The sequence below is a fragment of the Malaclemys terrapin genome, chromosome 1 (assembly GCF_027887155.1).
Source record: "Malaclemys terrapin pileata isolate rMalTer1 chromosome 1, rMalTer1.hap1, whole genome shotgun sequence".
NCBI lineage: Eukaryota > Metazoa > Chordata > Testudines > Emydidae > Malaclemys > Malaclemys terrapin.
Genome location: NC_071505.1, coordinates 11,308,714 through 11,326,427, shown reverse-complemented (window position 1 = coordinate 11,326,427; position 17,714 = coordinate 11,308,714). Strand labels below are relative to the sequence as shown.

Here is a 17,714-nt window from a genome sequence, read left to right as displayed (position 1 = left end):
TGCCTCAGTTTCCCCATCCATAACATGGAGGTAGCATTACATCTCTCACGGGATGTTGTGAGGATCAGTTAATTGTTTGTACAGTGTTTTCAGGTCTTCCCATGAAAGGTGTTATAGAAAAGCAAAAAATTATAAGTAGGTGTAATGGGAAACTGGGAGATGGCACCTGAGTTCCATCATCTGGCTCTTCACAGCCACACAGGGCTTCTGCTTTCAAAGCTCAGCTTCTGACTAATTAAATAAAAGTGTTAGCATTATGGGGCCTATGATATGCAGTTGAGTAGTTCTGATTCCTTCCAGCAAAAGGCAGCGCTGCACATGGATACTAACCTCTTTGCAATAGTGCACCCAGTAGGGGGGGCAGATGCTAAGGTGGCTTAAATCTCTATCCCTGTATTGGCTTCAATGACAGTACTGTAACTTACGGCAGCTGAGGATCTGGCTTATGGCCCTTAGATCAGAAATGCATTGGGGCATAGACTTTATTATTTGTTTGGCATGTTTATCCACTGTACCGCACAACGTACTCTCATGATGACTGATGGAGGAGAGGTGAAAGTTTAATGAGAACATTACAAAAAGAATTGTGAAATAGTGTGGACTCTCTTGCACTGCCGGGTACAGTGGTTTCTGTTCGCTCACCCAACTGGCCCACAAAGGCAGAGTCTCTGAAGGTATAACTGCTAAAACCAGCATACCAAAGAATATCTTGGAAATGCAGTAAAACCCATGGAATCCAAATATGCATAACTATTAAAACGGTGGGTTTTTTAAATCTTGTGTGGAGGTTTTACTGCCTGCCAATTTCCCACTTTTGGCTGATACCATTGTGTAGTTTATTGCCTGCATTAACCATGTTCTAATTTTATGTTGCTTTTTCCCCCCCAAACAGATGAAGGTTCTAGCATCGAGGAGACCGACTTCAACTGGGATGAATACTTGGAAGAAACGGGAGCAAGCGCTGCTCCTCACACCTCGTTCAGACACGTACGTACTTCACTTGGGCCTTGAGAAAGTGCTGTGCCCTTCCTCTTTTCATTCTGATTGGAGAGGGTCATCCTGGAAAATTTAAAGGCATGGCTAATGGCTCTTGAGGAAACATCACCAAACTCTTCTCTCTGTCTCAAATTTCTTCCTCCCAATCCAAAATGCTGGAATCCTTTCCCTCTCCTTCTGAAATCCTCTTCCTTCTCCTGTTGAACACCTGTTCTCATTCCTTTCTTTGGGTCCACTGGCTTCTCACTCTACTTTGGATTCAAGCTTCTCATCCTTACCCCTTCTCAAGGCCCTGTACTGCTTTCCTCTTGCCTACATTCAGCTCTCATTCCCTCCCACTCCGCATCCTGCATCCTTTGCTTCTCCCGCCTCTTTGATCCCTTTAATTTCTTCCATATTACCCCACCACACAGAAATTGCATGCACATTGTTCCTTCAAAGCCCTCCTTCAGACAGGCCTCTTCTGAGAAGCCTGTCAATGTTAAATAGCCTGGTTACCATGGAATGCCTCCAGAAAACGGTGTCTCTTGCAGTGACAAACTATCAGCCTACATCTCCGAGAAACTCTCTGGTAGCAGAAATGGCCTCTTGGGGCACTTGAAGCTGTACCACCGTCATAGGCCTGAGAATATGATACCTTCCCTCATGTGAAGTTGGTTCGTTCGCACAATGGAATTCTGGAAGCACTGTGGCAAAGCAGCCACCGTCTGCAGCTCTGGCCCCATGCCCTTCTTGGTTTGTGGAAGAGCGTTGAGAGCACCTGGAATCCCTATGGACTGGGATTGTTGCCGCTTTCTTTGAGAAAGAAAATCTATTGCTGTCCCAGAGCACATCACAATGCAGCCAGTACTTAAGAAACTATTGCATGACGTGACTGACCTCTTCAGCTGCTACCCATTATCTAACCTCCAGTTCCTAAGCAAACTAACTGGGAAGCTCAACTCCTAGATACTGCCAATATCCTGGATCCCTCCCAAGCAGGCTTCAGGTTAGGACATGGAACAGAGATGGCCCTGAGGGATGATCTCTTCTCGGCTATGGACAGGGCTGTATGCTCCATGCTCTTATTGCTAGACCTTTCCATAGCATTTGATATAGTCAGCTATAAAATGGTGCCACCCCACCTCACAGTAATGGTGGGATTAGTGGGTTTGCTCAGAGGTGAGTTCAACTGCCCCTCTCAGGCCACTCTCAGATCCGTGATGGGCACCTGCTCCTCTATTTCCCCAGTACTCACCTGTGGAGCCCCACAGCATTCCTGTCTCTCCCCATCCCATTCGATACAGATGCAACCAGCGCTATTACATCTTCTCCTCAGATGCAAACAGCACCATCTCCCAGCTCCCTGTACAGGGGCCTGGCTGAGACTGGCTCCTGGATGACGGTGAACCCTGGAAACAATGAATCGACGTTGGAGGGGAAAGGCATGCTCTTTGGAAAATCCTCAACGTGAGTGTCCACCTGGCCTCTTCCTCTGGATGCTCAAAGAGCGACGGTTGCAAAACGCTCCCAATTCCACCTATGTGAGGCAAGGAGATTGCAGTCCCCCCTATCAAATTCCAACATAGCCACAGTGATCCACACGCCACCGACTGCCTGGCTGGATGATTGTAATTCTCTGTCCTTGATGTGAAACTGCTGACCTTCAATCGACAGTCGGTTCAGAGCACAAAAACTGTCCGGTGAGAGCACCTCGCTCCTTCCAGCGCTCTGCTCTGTGCACTGGCACCTTGCTGAATACTGGCTCCAGCTCTCAAGTTTTCACACCCCATCCTCAAAGCCCTCTATGGCAGTGGTTCTCAACCAGGGGTCTGGGGTCCCCTGGGGAATTGCAAGCAGGTTTCAGGGGGTCTGTCAAAATAAACCAGAGAGCAGGGCCAGCGTTAGACTCGCTGGGGCCCAGGGCAGAAAGCTGAAGCCTGAGCCCTGCTGCCCGGGGCTGAAAGCCGAAGCCCAAGCAACTTAGCTTCATGGGCTGCCGGTGGTGTTGGGCCCTGGCCAATTACCCTGCTTGCTACTCCCTAACGCCGGTCCTGGCTTTTAATCTAATGGATATGCAGAAAAACAGTTGTTATGGCACAGGAGGACCGTGGAATTCCTGTAGCAGGTTGAGAACCCTGCTCCATGGCATTGGCTTGGGTTACCTAGGGACCCTACCTCATCCTTTGTGATTGTGACCTTCCCCAATGGCTATGTTCCACTGGGAGAAAGGAACTATCCGCCTCAGGGGTGAGACTCATGTGTAGGGACATGTGCTCCTATGAATCTGGAACTTTGCTCTCAGAAGAGATTGGGGACCCTGGAGCCTCCAGAGAGACAAAATCCACGTCTTCAACCCACCCTTTGTATAGTTATACCACACACACAAAAATCCCCCACTCCCCAGCATGTCACAGTCTGGTCATTGCTGAGAGGCGGAGCGAGAGAGATCATTACAGCTTCACGTGTGTATTTGATCATTTTGCGAGGTGCTCCGATTCTGTGGAGTTGGTCACTGTCTAAGAGCCTAGCTAGAAGGGCCATAGACCAGCCCCGAGCCACGCATGCAGTTCCTGTTGACGGAACGTGAGTGCATAGATACTGGACAAATGTACTTGTGGTATGAAAATAAGTCAATGATGCAACGTGTCAGTGCTTAGACTGCAGTAATCATGAGTGAGGCTGGTAAAGGAGGAGTCTTCCGAATTCCGGAGGAGCTGCGTTCCTCTAGACTAGCAAACCACTGTTACAGTTGATCCTTGGATCATTTGGTTGAAGCCCCCAGGCAATCTTTTTTTTTATGTGTATTACTGTAGCACCCAGGAGCTCTAGTCATGGACCCCATTGTGCTCGGCACAAACACAGACCAGAAAGGTGTCCTGCCCCAAGGGGCCTACAGTCTAAGTATAAGACAAGACACAAGAAATGGATTTAGGCAGACTTGTATTCCTCTTCTGTATCCATATTAGGTACTTATATGTCACCTATTAACAGCAGTTTTTATCATATGTATCCTCACAACATCCCTGTGAGGTAGGGATGTGTTATTGTCCCCATTTGAGAGAGGGGAACTGAGTCACAAAGAGACTAATTTGCCAAAGGTCATAGAGGAAGTCTGAAGTGGTGCAGGGAATTGAACTAGAGTCTCCTAAATTCTAGGCTGATACCCTAACCAGAGGACTAACTTTCTTCCAAGCTTGGGAGGGAAAACTGGAGATATCAAAAGAACTCTTAATTGATACAGAAAGTTAGTGCATAAGGCATATCCTTAGTTTTAACTCCATTGGTTAGGAATGTCCTACAGCAGTGGGTCTCAACCTTTGCCAACTGTACCCCGTAATCCTCACTGTACCCCTTTCAGGAGTCTGATTTGTCTTCCTTGCCCCCAAGTTACACGTCACTTAAAATCTCCTTGCTTACAAAATCAGACATAAAATATAAAAGTGGCATAGCACACTATTACTGAAAAATTGCTTATTTTCTCATTTTACCATATAATTATAACATAAATAAATTGGAATATAAATACCATACTTGCATTTCAGTGTACAGTATATACAGCAGTATAAACAAGTCATTGTATGACGTTTTAGTTTGTACTAACTTTGCTAGTGCTTTAGGCAAATATCTAGATGAGTTGATGTACCCCTGGAAGACGTCTGAGTACCGCAGGGGTACATGTAACCCTAGTTGAGAACCACTGTCCTACAGAATATGTATTGTATTCTCTAGATTTCCTCAGGCAAGTTGCTTGGGACCCAGTCCCACTTCTGTTGACATCCATGGGAACTGTAAACTTCAGTGGGAGCTTCTTGTCTTTAGCCGTCTGTAATAGCGGCTGATGATGCTGCCTGTGCCTTCTTCACCAGGGTATTAAGAGCTTTAATCAGCTAGAGCATGGACCTGCATCCAGTGACGTCAATGGAAGCATTATTACTGACGTCAGTGGGGGCAGGATTAGGCTCTGAGATGGTTGCATTTGAGGTGCTTTATACAAATTATTATAATTGAGGCCTGGTCCTCAGTTGCTCTATACTTGAGAGGTAGAATTACAGGTATGGAGCACCTCTGAGGACCAGGCCTCAATTATAAAGCACCTCACACGCAACCAGAATTGGGCCTGTTATTTACCTGGTGGAGCTGTGTGGTAACAAGTTCTTTGGATCATACCTGGGCTTTTTCTCCAGCTCAAGTGAGTCTTAGTAGCGGCACACAGGGCTTGTGCTGGCCCTCTGCATGGGGCTGAGTTTCACCCATTCCCAGAGGCCGTGCTTAAAATTATTACTGGCATGACAGTCTCACCTAGAGGCCCAACTGAGATCAAGGTGCTACTGTGTACAGGCACATCATAATAGACAGTTTCTACCCAAAAGAGCTTATATTCTGAATAGATGAGGGTCAGAGGTGAAGTGACTTGCCAAAGGTCACTCAACCAGTCAGTGGCAGAGCTAAGGATAGAACTGTGGCCCCCTGAACTGTTTAGTGCCCTGTCTGCTAGGCCATGCCACTATGCACCTAAGAATGTTGCCTGCTAGCATTGCTCAACTAGAGATCATGCTTCATTTTCCTTTGGTTATATGGAAAAATAATACCTATTTCTAATTTTGCAAGGTTGAAATCAGCCTTCAGAGCAGTTTCCAACCAGGGATGAAGTTAGAAGTGGCCAACAAGAACAATCCGGACACCTACTGGGTGGCTACGATCATTACAACGTGTGGGCAGCTCTTGTTGCTACGTTACTGTGGCTATGGAGATGATCGCAGGGCAGATTTCTGGTGCGATGTGATGACCGCTGACCTTCATCCAGTGGGCTGGTGTACGCAGAACAACAAGGTGCTGATGCCTCCAGATGGTGAGTTCTATGCTTTCTGATGGGGTCATGGTCTAGTATAAGATCTAGTTCGATTCCAAGCCTACAATCAACCTGCATCGGGTCCTCAGCTGGTGTAAACCTATGTAGCTCCATTGAAGTCATTTTACACCAACTGAGAAATTGGCCATTAGACTTCACTGATGGATCCTGCTTGCCAAGAACTTGTGGGATCAGATCCTAGGAAGGGAATTGTGCAACAAATTGTAGTAATAATAATAATATAAACATTTTGTAGGTGAAAGCGTTGGGAAGGGAATTTGTCCCTATATTGCAAAACCAATGTTTTCCATCGGGGGAAAAATGGGCTTGTACTTCTAGCAAGAAAAGACCAAATTCTGATCTAACTTATTCCAGTCCACCCTCATGTAGGCTGAGTGTAACTGAGGTCAGAATTTGGCCCTATGCTACAATCCTCAAAAAAACCTTTCCGGCCCCTTTGTCCCTATGCTAGAATCCTGATGGGCTTTGCTTGGGAAAGATCAGAAACCATTCAGGGCCAAATCCTGCAGTCTTTACTCAGCCCTTTAAAGACAATGGGAGCATTGCCTGAGTAAGGACTGCCGAATTTGGGCCTTGCTCACTAAGAGGCAACTATGGCTCCTCCGCTGTGGAGATGTGCAAGATTCTGATGGGTGACGGCTATGGTTTGGCTGTGCAGGCGAGACAGTCGGCTCAGGGGAGCTCCATATTCCCTGCCGGCAGAGGAACAGTGTATCCTGGTGGTCTTGGGCAACAGTGCGGTAGGGAAAGACGCAAGCAGGGCCAATGGCTCCGTGACAGAGGTTGGCCATGCTCTTGCATAGAGGGCGTATAGTGGGCTGCTGTAGCCCGTAGGCTGTAGTTGCTTCTATGGAATAGGTACCTATCTACTCTACTTGGGCAGAGGATGCTGTTCTCACCGCCCTTCCATTTATGTTCGCTGCACTGTTCCAGTTCATTCAGTCTTTGTGGGGTGAAGATTTAGTCCCAAACTCGAGTTATTTGGGAATCGAAGGAAAATTTAAAAACCTGCTTCTGAGATATGAGGGTTTTTTGTGGGGAGGGGCGAGGTTTACTTCCTATTTATAATGACTATTCACAAAGTTGACATTTCATTTGCATGTTGTACATGATTATGGCAGAGATACTGCATCAGACTGACCCGGGGTGTCTCTTCAATGGAAACAAGTATCAGAGGGGTAGCCGTGTTAGTCTGAATCTGTAAAAAGCAACAGAGGGTCCTGTGGCACCTTTAAGACTAACAGAAGTATTGGGAGCATAAGCTTTCGTGGGTAAGAACCTCACTTCTTCAGATGCAAGTAATGGAAATCTCCAGGGCGGGTATAGATAACCTCGTTATCTCCATACTGATTTATACCTGCCTCTGGAGATTTCCATTACTTGCATCTGAAGAAGTGAGGTTCTTACCCACGAAAGCTTATGCTCCCAATACTTCTGTTAGTCTTAAAGGTGCCACAGGACCCTCTGTTGCTTTCTTCAATGGAAGCTATGCTCACTTGAGCTAAGGATGAATTTGGCCCATTTCCTACCGTAGGCAGAAAACCGATCTGGTTTGTAGACGTCTTTGGACCCGATTTGACCTGACTGTGTCCCTTGAATAAAAAAGGATGGATTTATAAAAAAAAATAAATAGAGCTTGATACCTGAACGCAAATGTGATCGAAAGGTTTGTTAGCCAACCAGTAATAAATCAGGCTGATTTGAGAGGGGTTAGATTTTTATTGGTCTCCTAATTTTTTATGTGGCTTTTTTTTTTTAAACTCCTTTTATTATGTGGCTTATAATCAATGTTGTAAGAAAATATACAGTGCCGTAAACTAAATCATGAAATGCCAGGGTCAAGGGGTAAGAGGATTTATCGACTGCTGTAATAGAAAATAATGATTGTTTTATAACTGGAGGCATTTGCTCTTCAGGGAAGCGTTGGAATCTTTTTCTGGTCCTGGCTACTTCCCTGTGCACTGTTTAGCTTGGGTGGCCAAATTCTGTGCTGATGTACAGTTCAGGGTTCAGCAGTTGTACTGTCAGGATGTCATGTGCCCTGTGCAGTGCAGTGCCAGGAAACCATTGGGGTTGCATAGGGTATCGGTCAGGGTAGGTGCTGAATTCAGGCTGCTCGCTTGAAAAAGTGCAGTGGAAATTGTATATACATATTTTTTCATCGAATGAACAAACTTTAATGCACAGATGGTGGATAACAACTTTCCAAAGTGCCTAAGTCTCATTTTCTTTGGAACTTAGGAGCTGAAATACTTTAGCGGATCTGAGCATCAGTAACTTAGGGTTAGGCCCACAAAGGGACTTAGGCATTTTGCAGTGCTAAGTGGTGCAACATCTACCTCTCAGGTGCCCAGTGGAATTTACAGCTCTGAGCTAGGCCCCCAGGCTCCCTATACAATGCATAGGGGAGAGTTAGGGGCATAAGAGGAGGATTCTGAGAAGCCAGCAGGCTGATCAGGGAGCTGCCTAAGCTAGCCAGTAAATAATGCTAAGGAGAGGGGTGGGCTTAGGGCCCATAGCCTCAAAGGTACTTAGGTGCCCAATTAGGCACCTGCCTCTGCTTTGGATTCATGGCTGTGAGCCATCTTCTGGAGTTATGTGGCTAAGCCAGGGCATCCCTTTCTCATGGGAACTGAGAGACAGCCAGCCAATAGCCCTTACATGGGTGATCTGGGTTCAAATCCCTGCTCTGCCTGCTTAGGGTCTCAGAGCTGAGTGCTTTAGCCACTGGGCTGTAGAGTTATACGCACACACTCTGGCCACATGACTGTTAATTATACAAAGTGGAACAGCTTCAACAGAATAGATGGGGAGACTGTCCCAGAATAGCCAGTAAGCTGGTGGTCAGTTGGGAGGTGCGAGACCTGGGGCCAAGTCTCTGCTTCAAATCCGGCAGAGTGGGGACGCAAACCTGGGATTCCCACGTGAGTCTCCTCACTGCGGGGCTGTTGGATATAGCCACACTCACACCAGCTCTGTGCAGCCCCAGTTGTCTTGTGCCGGTTAGGCATGCTCAGGGCACGTTCTCAGATCAGGCCCTCCAGGTGAGATGGGTGGAGAAGGCCCAGTTTGTGAATCCTGCCAGGGCTGAGGAGTAAGCTAGGAGGCTGAGCCGCTCAACAGCTGCAGGACTTGGGCAGTTTTGCACATGCCCAGTGGCAGAAACATAGGCACCATAGGGACTTTATTGGTGGAAATTTAGGTGTCTAGGGAATTTAGGTGCCTGCAAAGCGAGGCAGCAGCTGAAGATCTACGGGGCACGTAACTGTTAGACTTAGGCACTCAGCAGACTTAAAAGTTAATGGACTTTAGATTCCTAGGTGCCTAAGTCACTGGGGGCTCAGGTTCCAAAATCACTTAGGTGCTTTTGAAATTTTACCTGTTGCCTATTGGATTAAGTCCTGGGGTCATTACTCATTTTTTTTTACTCTAGCCCTGATCCTGGAAAGAACATAAAAAGCCAGGTTTTCAGAGGTGCTCAGTTGCTTAGGCACCTTAATGAAGTGGCCAGGATTTTAAAAAATTCGCAGCCCCCGATGCCTCCCATCGAGAATACCGGGAGCTGTTGGGTGTGGAGCACTTTTGAAGGTCTGGCCGGTAGTGGGTGCATAACTTCACGCATGTACTCCTAGGCTTAAAGTCATGCTTCTGCTTCAACGCTTTGCTGGATCAGTGAGTGCATCCGTCCTTACTTTGTCAAACTCCTATTGAAGTCAGTGGGAGCTTTGGCTGGGTAAGGGCTGCAAGATAAGCCCCTGTATTGGGTACACGAGAAATTGCTGTTTTATACAACGTTCCCCAAAATGTTTTGTGTTCTTAGCATCACTCCCTATTTCACTATCATGCCTTCAAAAAAATAATGTAATCTCCATTTTTAATGAGAGCAGCCAGTATTTTAAGGGCCTTGTCATGCACTTCTTGATCTGAGTTGGAATTCCTGCTGTTTATGAAATGCAGGATTGGGCCGTCACTGCGAAGAGCAGTGCAAGCAGCATGGCCGTGGGCCAGCCATTAAGATTTGATTTCATTCCGTAGTCGATGGGCTCTGTTTAATAAGCAAATCTGCAAAGACACACTTGTTAAACTGGCAGAACGGCTGCACTGGGACTGTATTGTGTTCCGCTTACCAGAAAGAACTGATCAGTGCTAGTCTTACATGTAAAAGTAATACCACATTACAGCACCACAAAATGAAAAAGGAGATTATGAATTTCATTAGAGGGGAGAGAACGGGTTTGTTCACCTTAGCAAATCAATAGAGCTTGATTTAATCTTCGGCACATACAGTGCTTCCAAGGGGCAGCTGCCAAATAATTATTGTTTATGATCCCAATATAAGGAAGTAGTTTAATTTACTGACTGTTACATTATTATGTATTGGGAGACGTTAACTTGACATTATGCTCACGGGCACGATGATGCAAAGTCGTGTTCTGTCCTGCAGTGACGTTATGATGTGATGCACTGGAACAGAATGTGTGGCAGCCGGACATGTGCCGAGACTGCTGTTTTTCGCACACTAGCTGGAGCAGTGTGGACATTGCAGCACATGTGGTGACCTGGGCTAGCCACCCAAGTATGAACCCAGGAGCTCTGGCAGGCTGCTAGCTTGCCTGTACTGCCACATCTGCAATGCTGTTTTTGCTGCACAAGTTCGAGCAGGCGTTTCTGTCTGCCAGGGCTGGGAGGCGCGCATCCTTCCAGCTGCAATGTAGACATAACCTATGTCTCTCCCTGTCCCCCGCCCTCCCCACTCCTTATGGTAGAAAATCAAAGGAGTAAAATTCGTTACTTCAACTCTTGCCATTAATTATATTTTTCTCATTACAAATTGGTGTGTAATTTGAATTGCAAACTCAACTATCCTGGCAGAATAGCTCCGTTTACCATTCAAATCAAAATGAAAATTATTTAAATGAATTAATATAAAACTCATTTGAATGAACCGATGTTTATTCATGAACTTGCGGAAGAAAGTGTGAAGACATCCTTATGGTCTCTGGCTACATTGCTGATCGGCTCTAAAGTCCCATCTTGGGACAGATTGTGGGGTTTTTTTTTATTGCAGTTTAACCGTTGGCATAAACCAATGCTGCCTAATGCAGGTAAATTTCACCTCTTGTGTTTTTACCCCTCTGCATAAAGCCTGAGCAAATATGATTTGCATGGGGAACAATTGAATGCCCATTGAAAACAATGGGATTTTGACTTGAGTGGGTTCAGACCGTAAGTGGGTGGCACAGAACCCCATGCTCAAGTCATGGGCAGGACATACTGTAGGGCCGTTCTGCAGTTGCTGTTCCTGTCTCCAGATTGGAATGGGACCACAACCCAGGCTCGCTCATTAGGAGCGGGTCTGTGGGTCTGGATGATCACAGCTCCTTGACCATGAATATGGTTAGTCACTGGGTCTGAGTCTGAGAGATTTGTGTGTAGACTGAAGAGGGGGTTGGGTTCAAGCCTGAGTCAGAGCCTGGGCTTACATTGCAGTGTAGACATAGGCCAAAGTGAGGGGGAGGTTTGGGGTATGTGGAACTGGTGCAGAACTCAGCTGCTCCTCATGGACCACCTTCCTTTCTGCCACAGAACTGACATGGGTTTTCCAATGACTCATAGACTTCAAGGTCAGAAGGGACCATTATGATCATCTAGTCTGACACCCCCCCCCCCCCCCCCGCATGATGCAGGCCACAAAAGCTGACCCAACCCCTTTCCCTTGACTCTGCTGTTGAAGTCCCCAAATTCTGTGATTTAAAGACTTCAAGTTGCAGAGAATCCTCCAGCTAGCGACCCCCGCCCCATGCTGCGGAGGAAAGCGAAAAACCTCCAGGGCCTCTGCCAATCTACCCTGGAGGAAAATTCCTTCCCGACCCCAAATATGGCGATCAGTAGAACCCCGAGCATGTAGGCAAGACTCTCCAGCCAGACCCTCATTGGCCATTGATACTATTTACCAGCGATGGCACGCTGTTGATTTGACTAAAGATTGGCCTTAGACTCCCTAGGTGAATTTTATGCCCGACAATGTAATAGCTGCAAGCATATCCTGGACTGTTTTCTGAAGAGTTAAAAAAATAATTTGTGGCTTGCTGAACTTTCGTTACGAATAATGTCTTTAATTGGGAAAGAAAATAGGCCTCCTCCCTCTCCTAGCCATTTGTCTTAGTGTGCTGTTTCCCTCTCTTGATGACAGTTGGGTTCTTGAACACATTTACCGTCAGGTAGAAGAGCCACGCACAGAACTTGACAAGTGTAGTGGCTAAATTATGCATCGTGAAACGCGCAGAGAGCAGCAACGTCTTTTGATTGACATCTGGTTTTTGTACAGATTGCAGATTTGCAGCTGAGCCCACAGAGCGGCGTCTCCTCTGGCATTATCTTAATGCATTCTGGGATGCACGGAAGACACTGGAGGACAAGATTATTGTGTACACTTGTAATTGCTGGGGTAGTTTTGCCTTAACATTATTGACAGACAGTAATTCAAGGAGGGTTGGATTCTCCTTCCCCATTGTAAAATCCATGCGACGAGCTTGATTCTGTTCTCGGTTACAACCATGCAAATTGGAAGTAGCACCAGTAAAATCAGGGGACTTGTAGAGGAGTCAACGAAGAAGAGAAACAGGCCTGTTTTCTGATACTGGGATATGTTGATATAGGGATGTAAAACTTGAGAAATAATCCCTCCCCCCGCCCATAGAATTCTAGTAGGATCAATGTGCTCCTGTTAACTCATAAGCCTGCGCTTGTGATTAGATTCAGCACGCAGCCTTTTCTAGCAAGATTCACTTGTGTGGGTAGAGTTAAAACTCCAAGGCCTGATCCTGGGTGGTGCTGAGTCCCACCAAACCCCAAATACATCAGTGGGCATTGTGGATGCTCAGCATCCTGCAGGATTGGGCCTATCAGGCAAACATGCCACTAAGGCTATAATTAAAATAGTGATTGTTTGTGGGTCTTTTTCCACTTTACTTGCATTAGATTAATTTGTGACTTTCCCTCCTTGGTGAAGGCATAATTCACTTACGGCGTGATCCCGAGCACTTTATTCATGCAGAACAGGATCGGACTCATGCAGCAGCAAGATAGATTGCCTTGTAATTCAAAACGCTATTGCTAGTTCAGTTGAAGTACATTGACACATCCTACCTCTTACCTACTAGTGGACTGGTGCTAAGGTCTTATTTAAGATGCTAAGGCACAAACAGAAAGCTTTACTTCATCCTTGCTCAGGAAAAAAAAAAACTTTGATTTTGATGAGAACTTTGACTGAATAAGACCGTCAAGATTTATCTCTGAGAAGATATTCCTAGGACCCCATTTTACCCTTTGAGATTATTGGAGGTACAAGTCAGGGGAGAATTTGGTCCATTCTAAGAAGTTATTCATGGCCAGAGAGATGATCCTCAGGGCCTTCAGAGAGACTGACACGCAGATATTTCTGTATTTTGTAAAAATGCAGGGCCCCATATTTTGGCTTCAGTTACATCCATTGACTTCATTGGTGTCAACTGGTGACACAGTCTGGCCCATTAGCCTCATGGTAACCGCATCATAACAAATTCAGAACTAGGATGTTCCTGCTGGTGTTGCTTGTGTCTTCATGTCTGAGGTCAGAATTAGGCCCATCATCAAACAGGGTGCACATTAATAGCCAAACTGGTGATCCAACAATACTTCATTGGTTTCAGTGGGTGGTTTGGGTGTGCAAGGAGTGATAATTGAGGCCCCACATAAGTATATGAAAAGAGATAATGCCTCAGTGGGCAGCATTAATTTATATTTTATCTTGATGAGTACGGGAAAAGTCATTGATAGAGGCATATGTTGCATAGAGTCATTTCTCCTTAGCACCACCACATTCTGGTCAGCCATCATGGAGAGGGAGACGCATAGCCAACAGTGAGGCAATGGGTTGGGGGAAGCCCTGCCATGAGATTAGCAAGCTTTAGCACTCCTCTGTTCCACACACTAGGAGTAACCATGTGACCTTCTGAAACAAATCATTTCCATCATAGATTGTGGTGGTTCTGAGCCACCACCATCCTCCCAGCTCATCTCTCAGAACGTGTAATCCTGGATGTTTAAAACCAAAAGCAAGCTCCCTTACTAGCCTGTAAGACATCCCCCAAAGGAAATTAAACTTTAACTACGTTTGCAAGTTGATGTCGATAATGTTCCATAGAGATCAGATGCTTAGAGTGGAATTCTGCTCCTGGTTAAGCTGGAATGGAGTAATGTAACTGAGGTGGCTTGGAAGATTGAGAGCAGGATTTGGCCCCAGTTTTGTAAAATGTTAACTTTTGTGCAAAGCTGAAATTACTTGCTGAGGAACTGGGGCCAGATCTTTTGCTGGTATAAATCAGCAGAGATGCAGGGCTCTTTGCCAATTTACACCAGCTGCTAACTGGGCCATTGAATTGTAAAATGAAACTCAGACACCTAAATTTAGCAAATCACAGCACCCAGTATTGGAGATAGTGCTAAAGAATTACACATTCTTTTATCTTCCCTGCCAAATCCTTGTCGGCTTATCCTATTAAAGCTGATTTTAGATTCCCTTAATGTTAATAGATTCCAGGATTTCTTTCTTTAAACACTGTAAATGGCCCTCTTAGTAAAAGGTATTTATATGTGGTCTTAGCATCGACTTCAGCTGAGTATTAATTATGCAGGAATGATGTTAACATAAATAACTAGTCAGCAAATAAACATCAATTAAATATTCTATTAGCATAGTAGGCAGCCTTATGCATTGGCACAGAATGATTAGCAGATTACTCTTAACGAGCTTTTAAAATGTAGCACTTCTTTGCTAAATCTGGTGTATTTCAAGTGAAGGGGAAAAAAAACCCACTTTGCTGAAGAGCACAGTGTGGTAAGGCTGAAATTCACTGTAGTGTGAACTGTCTCTATGGCCCCAATGGACCATACAACAGGTGGGGATTGCTGGAGCACATTACACTCCAGCTACTCCCCTGCTTGCCCCTCCCCACTCCCAATATATGCAGGGGGGACACCAGCGGGACATTTTACACTGGGAGACACCAAGTTTACATCCATTTTGTGGCACCTTGATATTGCCAGTGTTGTATAAGGGGACCTGGTTTAACATGCATTTTCTACCGATATAACCTATTGAGGATAGAACTGTAACTTTTTTTAACTGATTGATACGATCCCTACTATGGACACAGCTATACCTGTGTACTTAAACCAGTATGACTTCTGTATGTAGAGAAGGCCACAGTGTAAATGAGAATCAGACCCAGTGTGATAACCTCACAAGAACCAAGTCTCATATAAACAGCCTGGAGGAGGACAAAAAAAAAAAAAAAAAAAAGAATTTTCCTGGTATATGACACGTTATAAATATATAATGGTTGAAAACAATAGTGTGCACCTTTATGAAAGATTTAATGAATAAATATTTCATGCCCACATGGTGCTTTTTCAGCAGAGCATGGTTTAGGTAAAAAGCAATAAACAAAGAACCTCCTTCAGGGTTTGTTTAGGCTCTTAAATTAAACTAATTTAATCAACTTTTTCAGTCAAGCTTGATATTAGTTCATTTCTGTACACAGCACTGTATTCTGATCTGCCTATATCTTTCAGATACTCTTTTTCGTGTTTGAAAGATTTCAGTAAAATTATTCATTTTAATCCTGTTAGTATAATCTGAGCCACTGTTGTCGAGACAGATAACATGGGCCAGATTTGCCCTTGCCATAAAAGTCATGGAGTTGTCCTCAAGTAGGGCCTGGCCAACTTCTTAACCTCAAGACCATCTTTCCTCTGTTCATCTGTTAGGCTGATATTTTTGGTACGTTGCCTCCAAAGAGTTGGTTGGGAACTATAGATCATCATGGTATATTTCTCTGTAGTTCATCAAAACTAAAGATTTTCTTAAAAAAAAAAATCCATATGTATTGTTTGTTAGCTGTTATTTGACAAGAGGAAAGTCCCCTGCAACAGTATTGAATATGTTAATATCTGGGAATAGCACAGTTACAAAGTGTGGTGTGACAAAGCTCTGACCTTGACTCCGTGGGTCCCGCGTTTCCTGGCAGATTTCACTAGCCTCAGAGCTAGTGACCCTCCACATAGCCCTTCTCTCTCTAGAGACAAGGGTCACAGCCTACTGAGCCATTTTCATCATAAGCCAGCAAGGGGGGTGAGGAAAAGCTACCCTCCCTTGCACAGTCTATCTCCTAGTCTCAGTGATTAATCGGGGGGGGGGGGGGGAGCAAAGATGGGAGCCCGGGCCCACCCTCTACTCCAGGCTTCAGCCCAGGGACCCTAATAGTATCAGCTATGGTAGCTGACTTTTTAGGAACAGGGCGCATCCAATTCCCTGGGCCACTTCCCCACAGCAGCCCCCCACTTCCTCAATATCTACTTCACCCTTACCTCAGGGCCTCCTTCCGTGTGTCTGATATGGTTTATACTACTCAGTCTCTCCAACAGCACGGCTTCCTCCTACAGCTCCTGACACCCACTCCCACCTGACTAACTGGGAGGCTTTTAACTAGTTTCAGCCAGCCCCTGATTGGCTTCAGGTGTCCCAATCAACATAGCTGTCCGTCCTGCCTTCTGGAAAGATCTTAATTGGCCCCAGATGTCTTAATTGACCTGGAGCAGCTGCCATTTGCTTATCCTGGTAGCAGGGATTTGTTTACCCTGTGGCTAATATATCTGTCTCCCACTACTTTACTATAGCCATCTGGCCTTGCCCCGTCACAGTGGCTAAAAGTGGACTTTCCTGAAATTCCCAAGTCCAATCAACTAAAGAACATTACTCAATGGAGAGCCCTGGATAAGACACTAACTATTTTCCAGGATTGAATAATGGGGTTTAAAATTAGCGGTAGAGACCCTGCAGTTTCAACTTCTGCTTCCAACAATGCTAGTCATAGGAAAGGGGCCAATGGCACTGGAGTTAGTATGACTAGACAGCTTGCTCCATAAATTAAAGATTCAAGTTGTATATAGGAACATATTATAGGAACGCCTACCTCCAAACGCCCAGAAGCTCTGTCCCTCCACAGCGGGCATGCTGCAATAGCAAGCAAGAGGGACAGTCTCTCTCATTCGCACACCTGCCTAACCCGCCCCCCAGTGGTGATTGATATCTCCCCACGCATGCACGCCCAGCCCCCCAGAGCTGATTTATGTCTCTGCCAGCTGCTGTGGGCTGCCAGCGAGGGGCAAATGACCACTCTTGTGGCTTCCCTTTGCTTCCCCTCAGAAGTCATTTTTCTGCGGGGAAGCAAAGAAATCTGTGAACAACGTGAATTCTGCATCTGTGTAATGGAGCAGAATTCCCCCAGGAATATTATTTAGGTGCCTAGATATGGACTTTGGGGCCGAGCTTTAGGCAGCAGTTTTTTTCAACACTTTGACCCTAGGTCTGTACGTTTAAGTTGCCCTTTGACATTCTTCATGTATTCAGAGCAAAACCAAAGTTGGAGCAGCCCAGTATGTGTGTGCTTAAGGATGTTTAGGGAGTAGTTTTTTAAGAGATGTTATTTGTATTGCGGTAGCACTTGCCATGGACCAGGACCCCATTATGTTAGGTGCTGTATAAAAACACTGACCAAAAAGATGGTCTCTGTCCCAAGAAGCTTACAATTTAGGCATAAGACAAGAGGAACAAATGGGTAGAGATGGATAGGGGAGTAACAACATCTTATTGCAAAGAGGGCAAAACAGGCTTTCCTCATTCAGGACTTTGGATATGCCAAGTATGATGTTCTAAAGCAAAGCCTGTTTTGAATTCTTATACTAATGACCTACATCTGATGTGGAGTATGCTCAGAGTCAGTGGTGATGGGCATAAAACCCTAAACTAGATAAATAGAAAAAT

The 17,714-nt window shown here is 45.5% G+C and overlaps 1 protein-coding gene across 1 annotated transcript in view; it reads left to right on the top strand.

Moving 5' to 3' along the window:
* Positions 1–17,714, top strand: part of SFMBT2 (Scm like with four mbt domains 2) — a 210,095-nt gene that overhangs the window by 46,509 nt on the left and 145,872 nt on the right. Inside the window, exons 3-4 of the mRNA XM_054016151.1 lie at positions 893–987; positions 5,587–5,827. Of these exons, the coding sequence (XP_053872126.1) occupies positions 893–987; positions 5,587–5,827 (336 nt within the window). The remainder of the gene's footprint in view (positions 1–892; positions 988–5,586; positions 5,828–17,714) is intronic.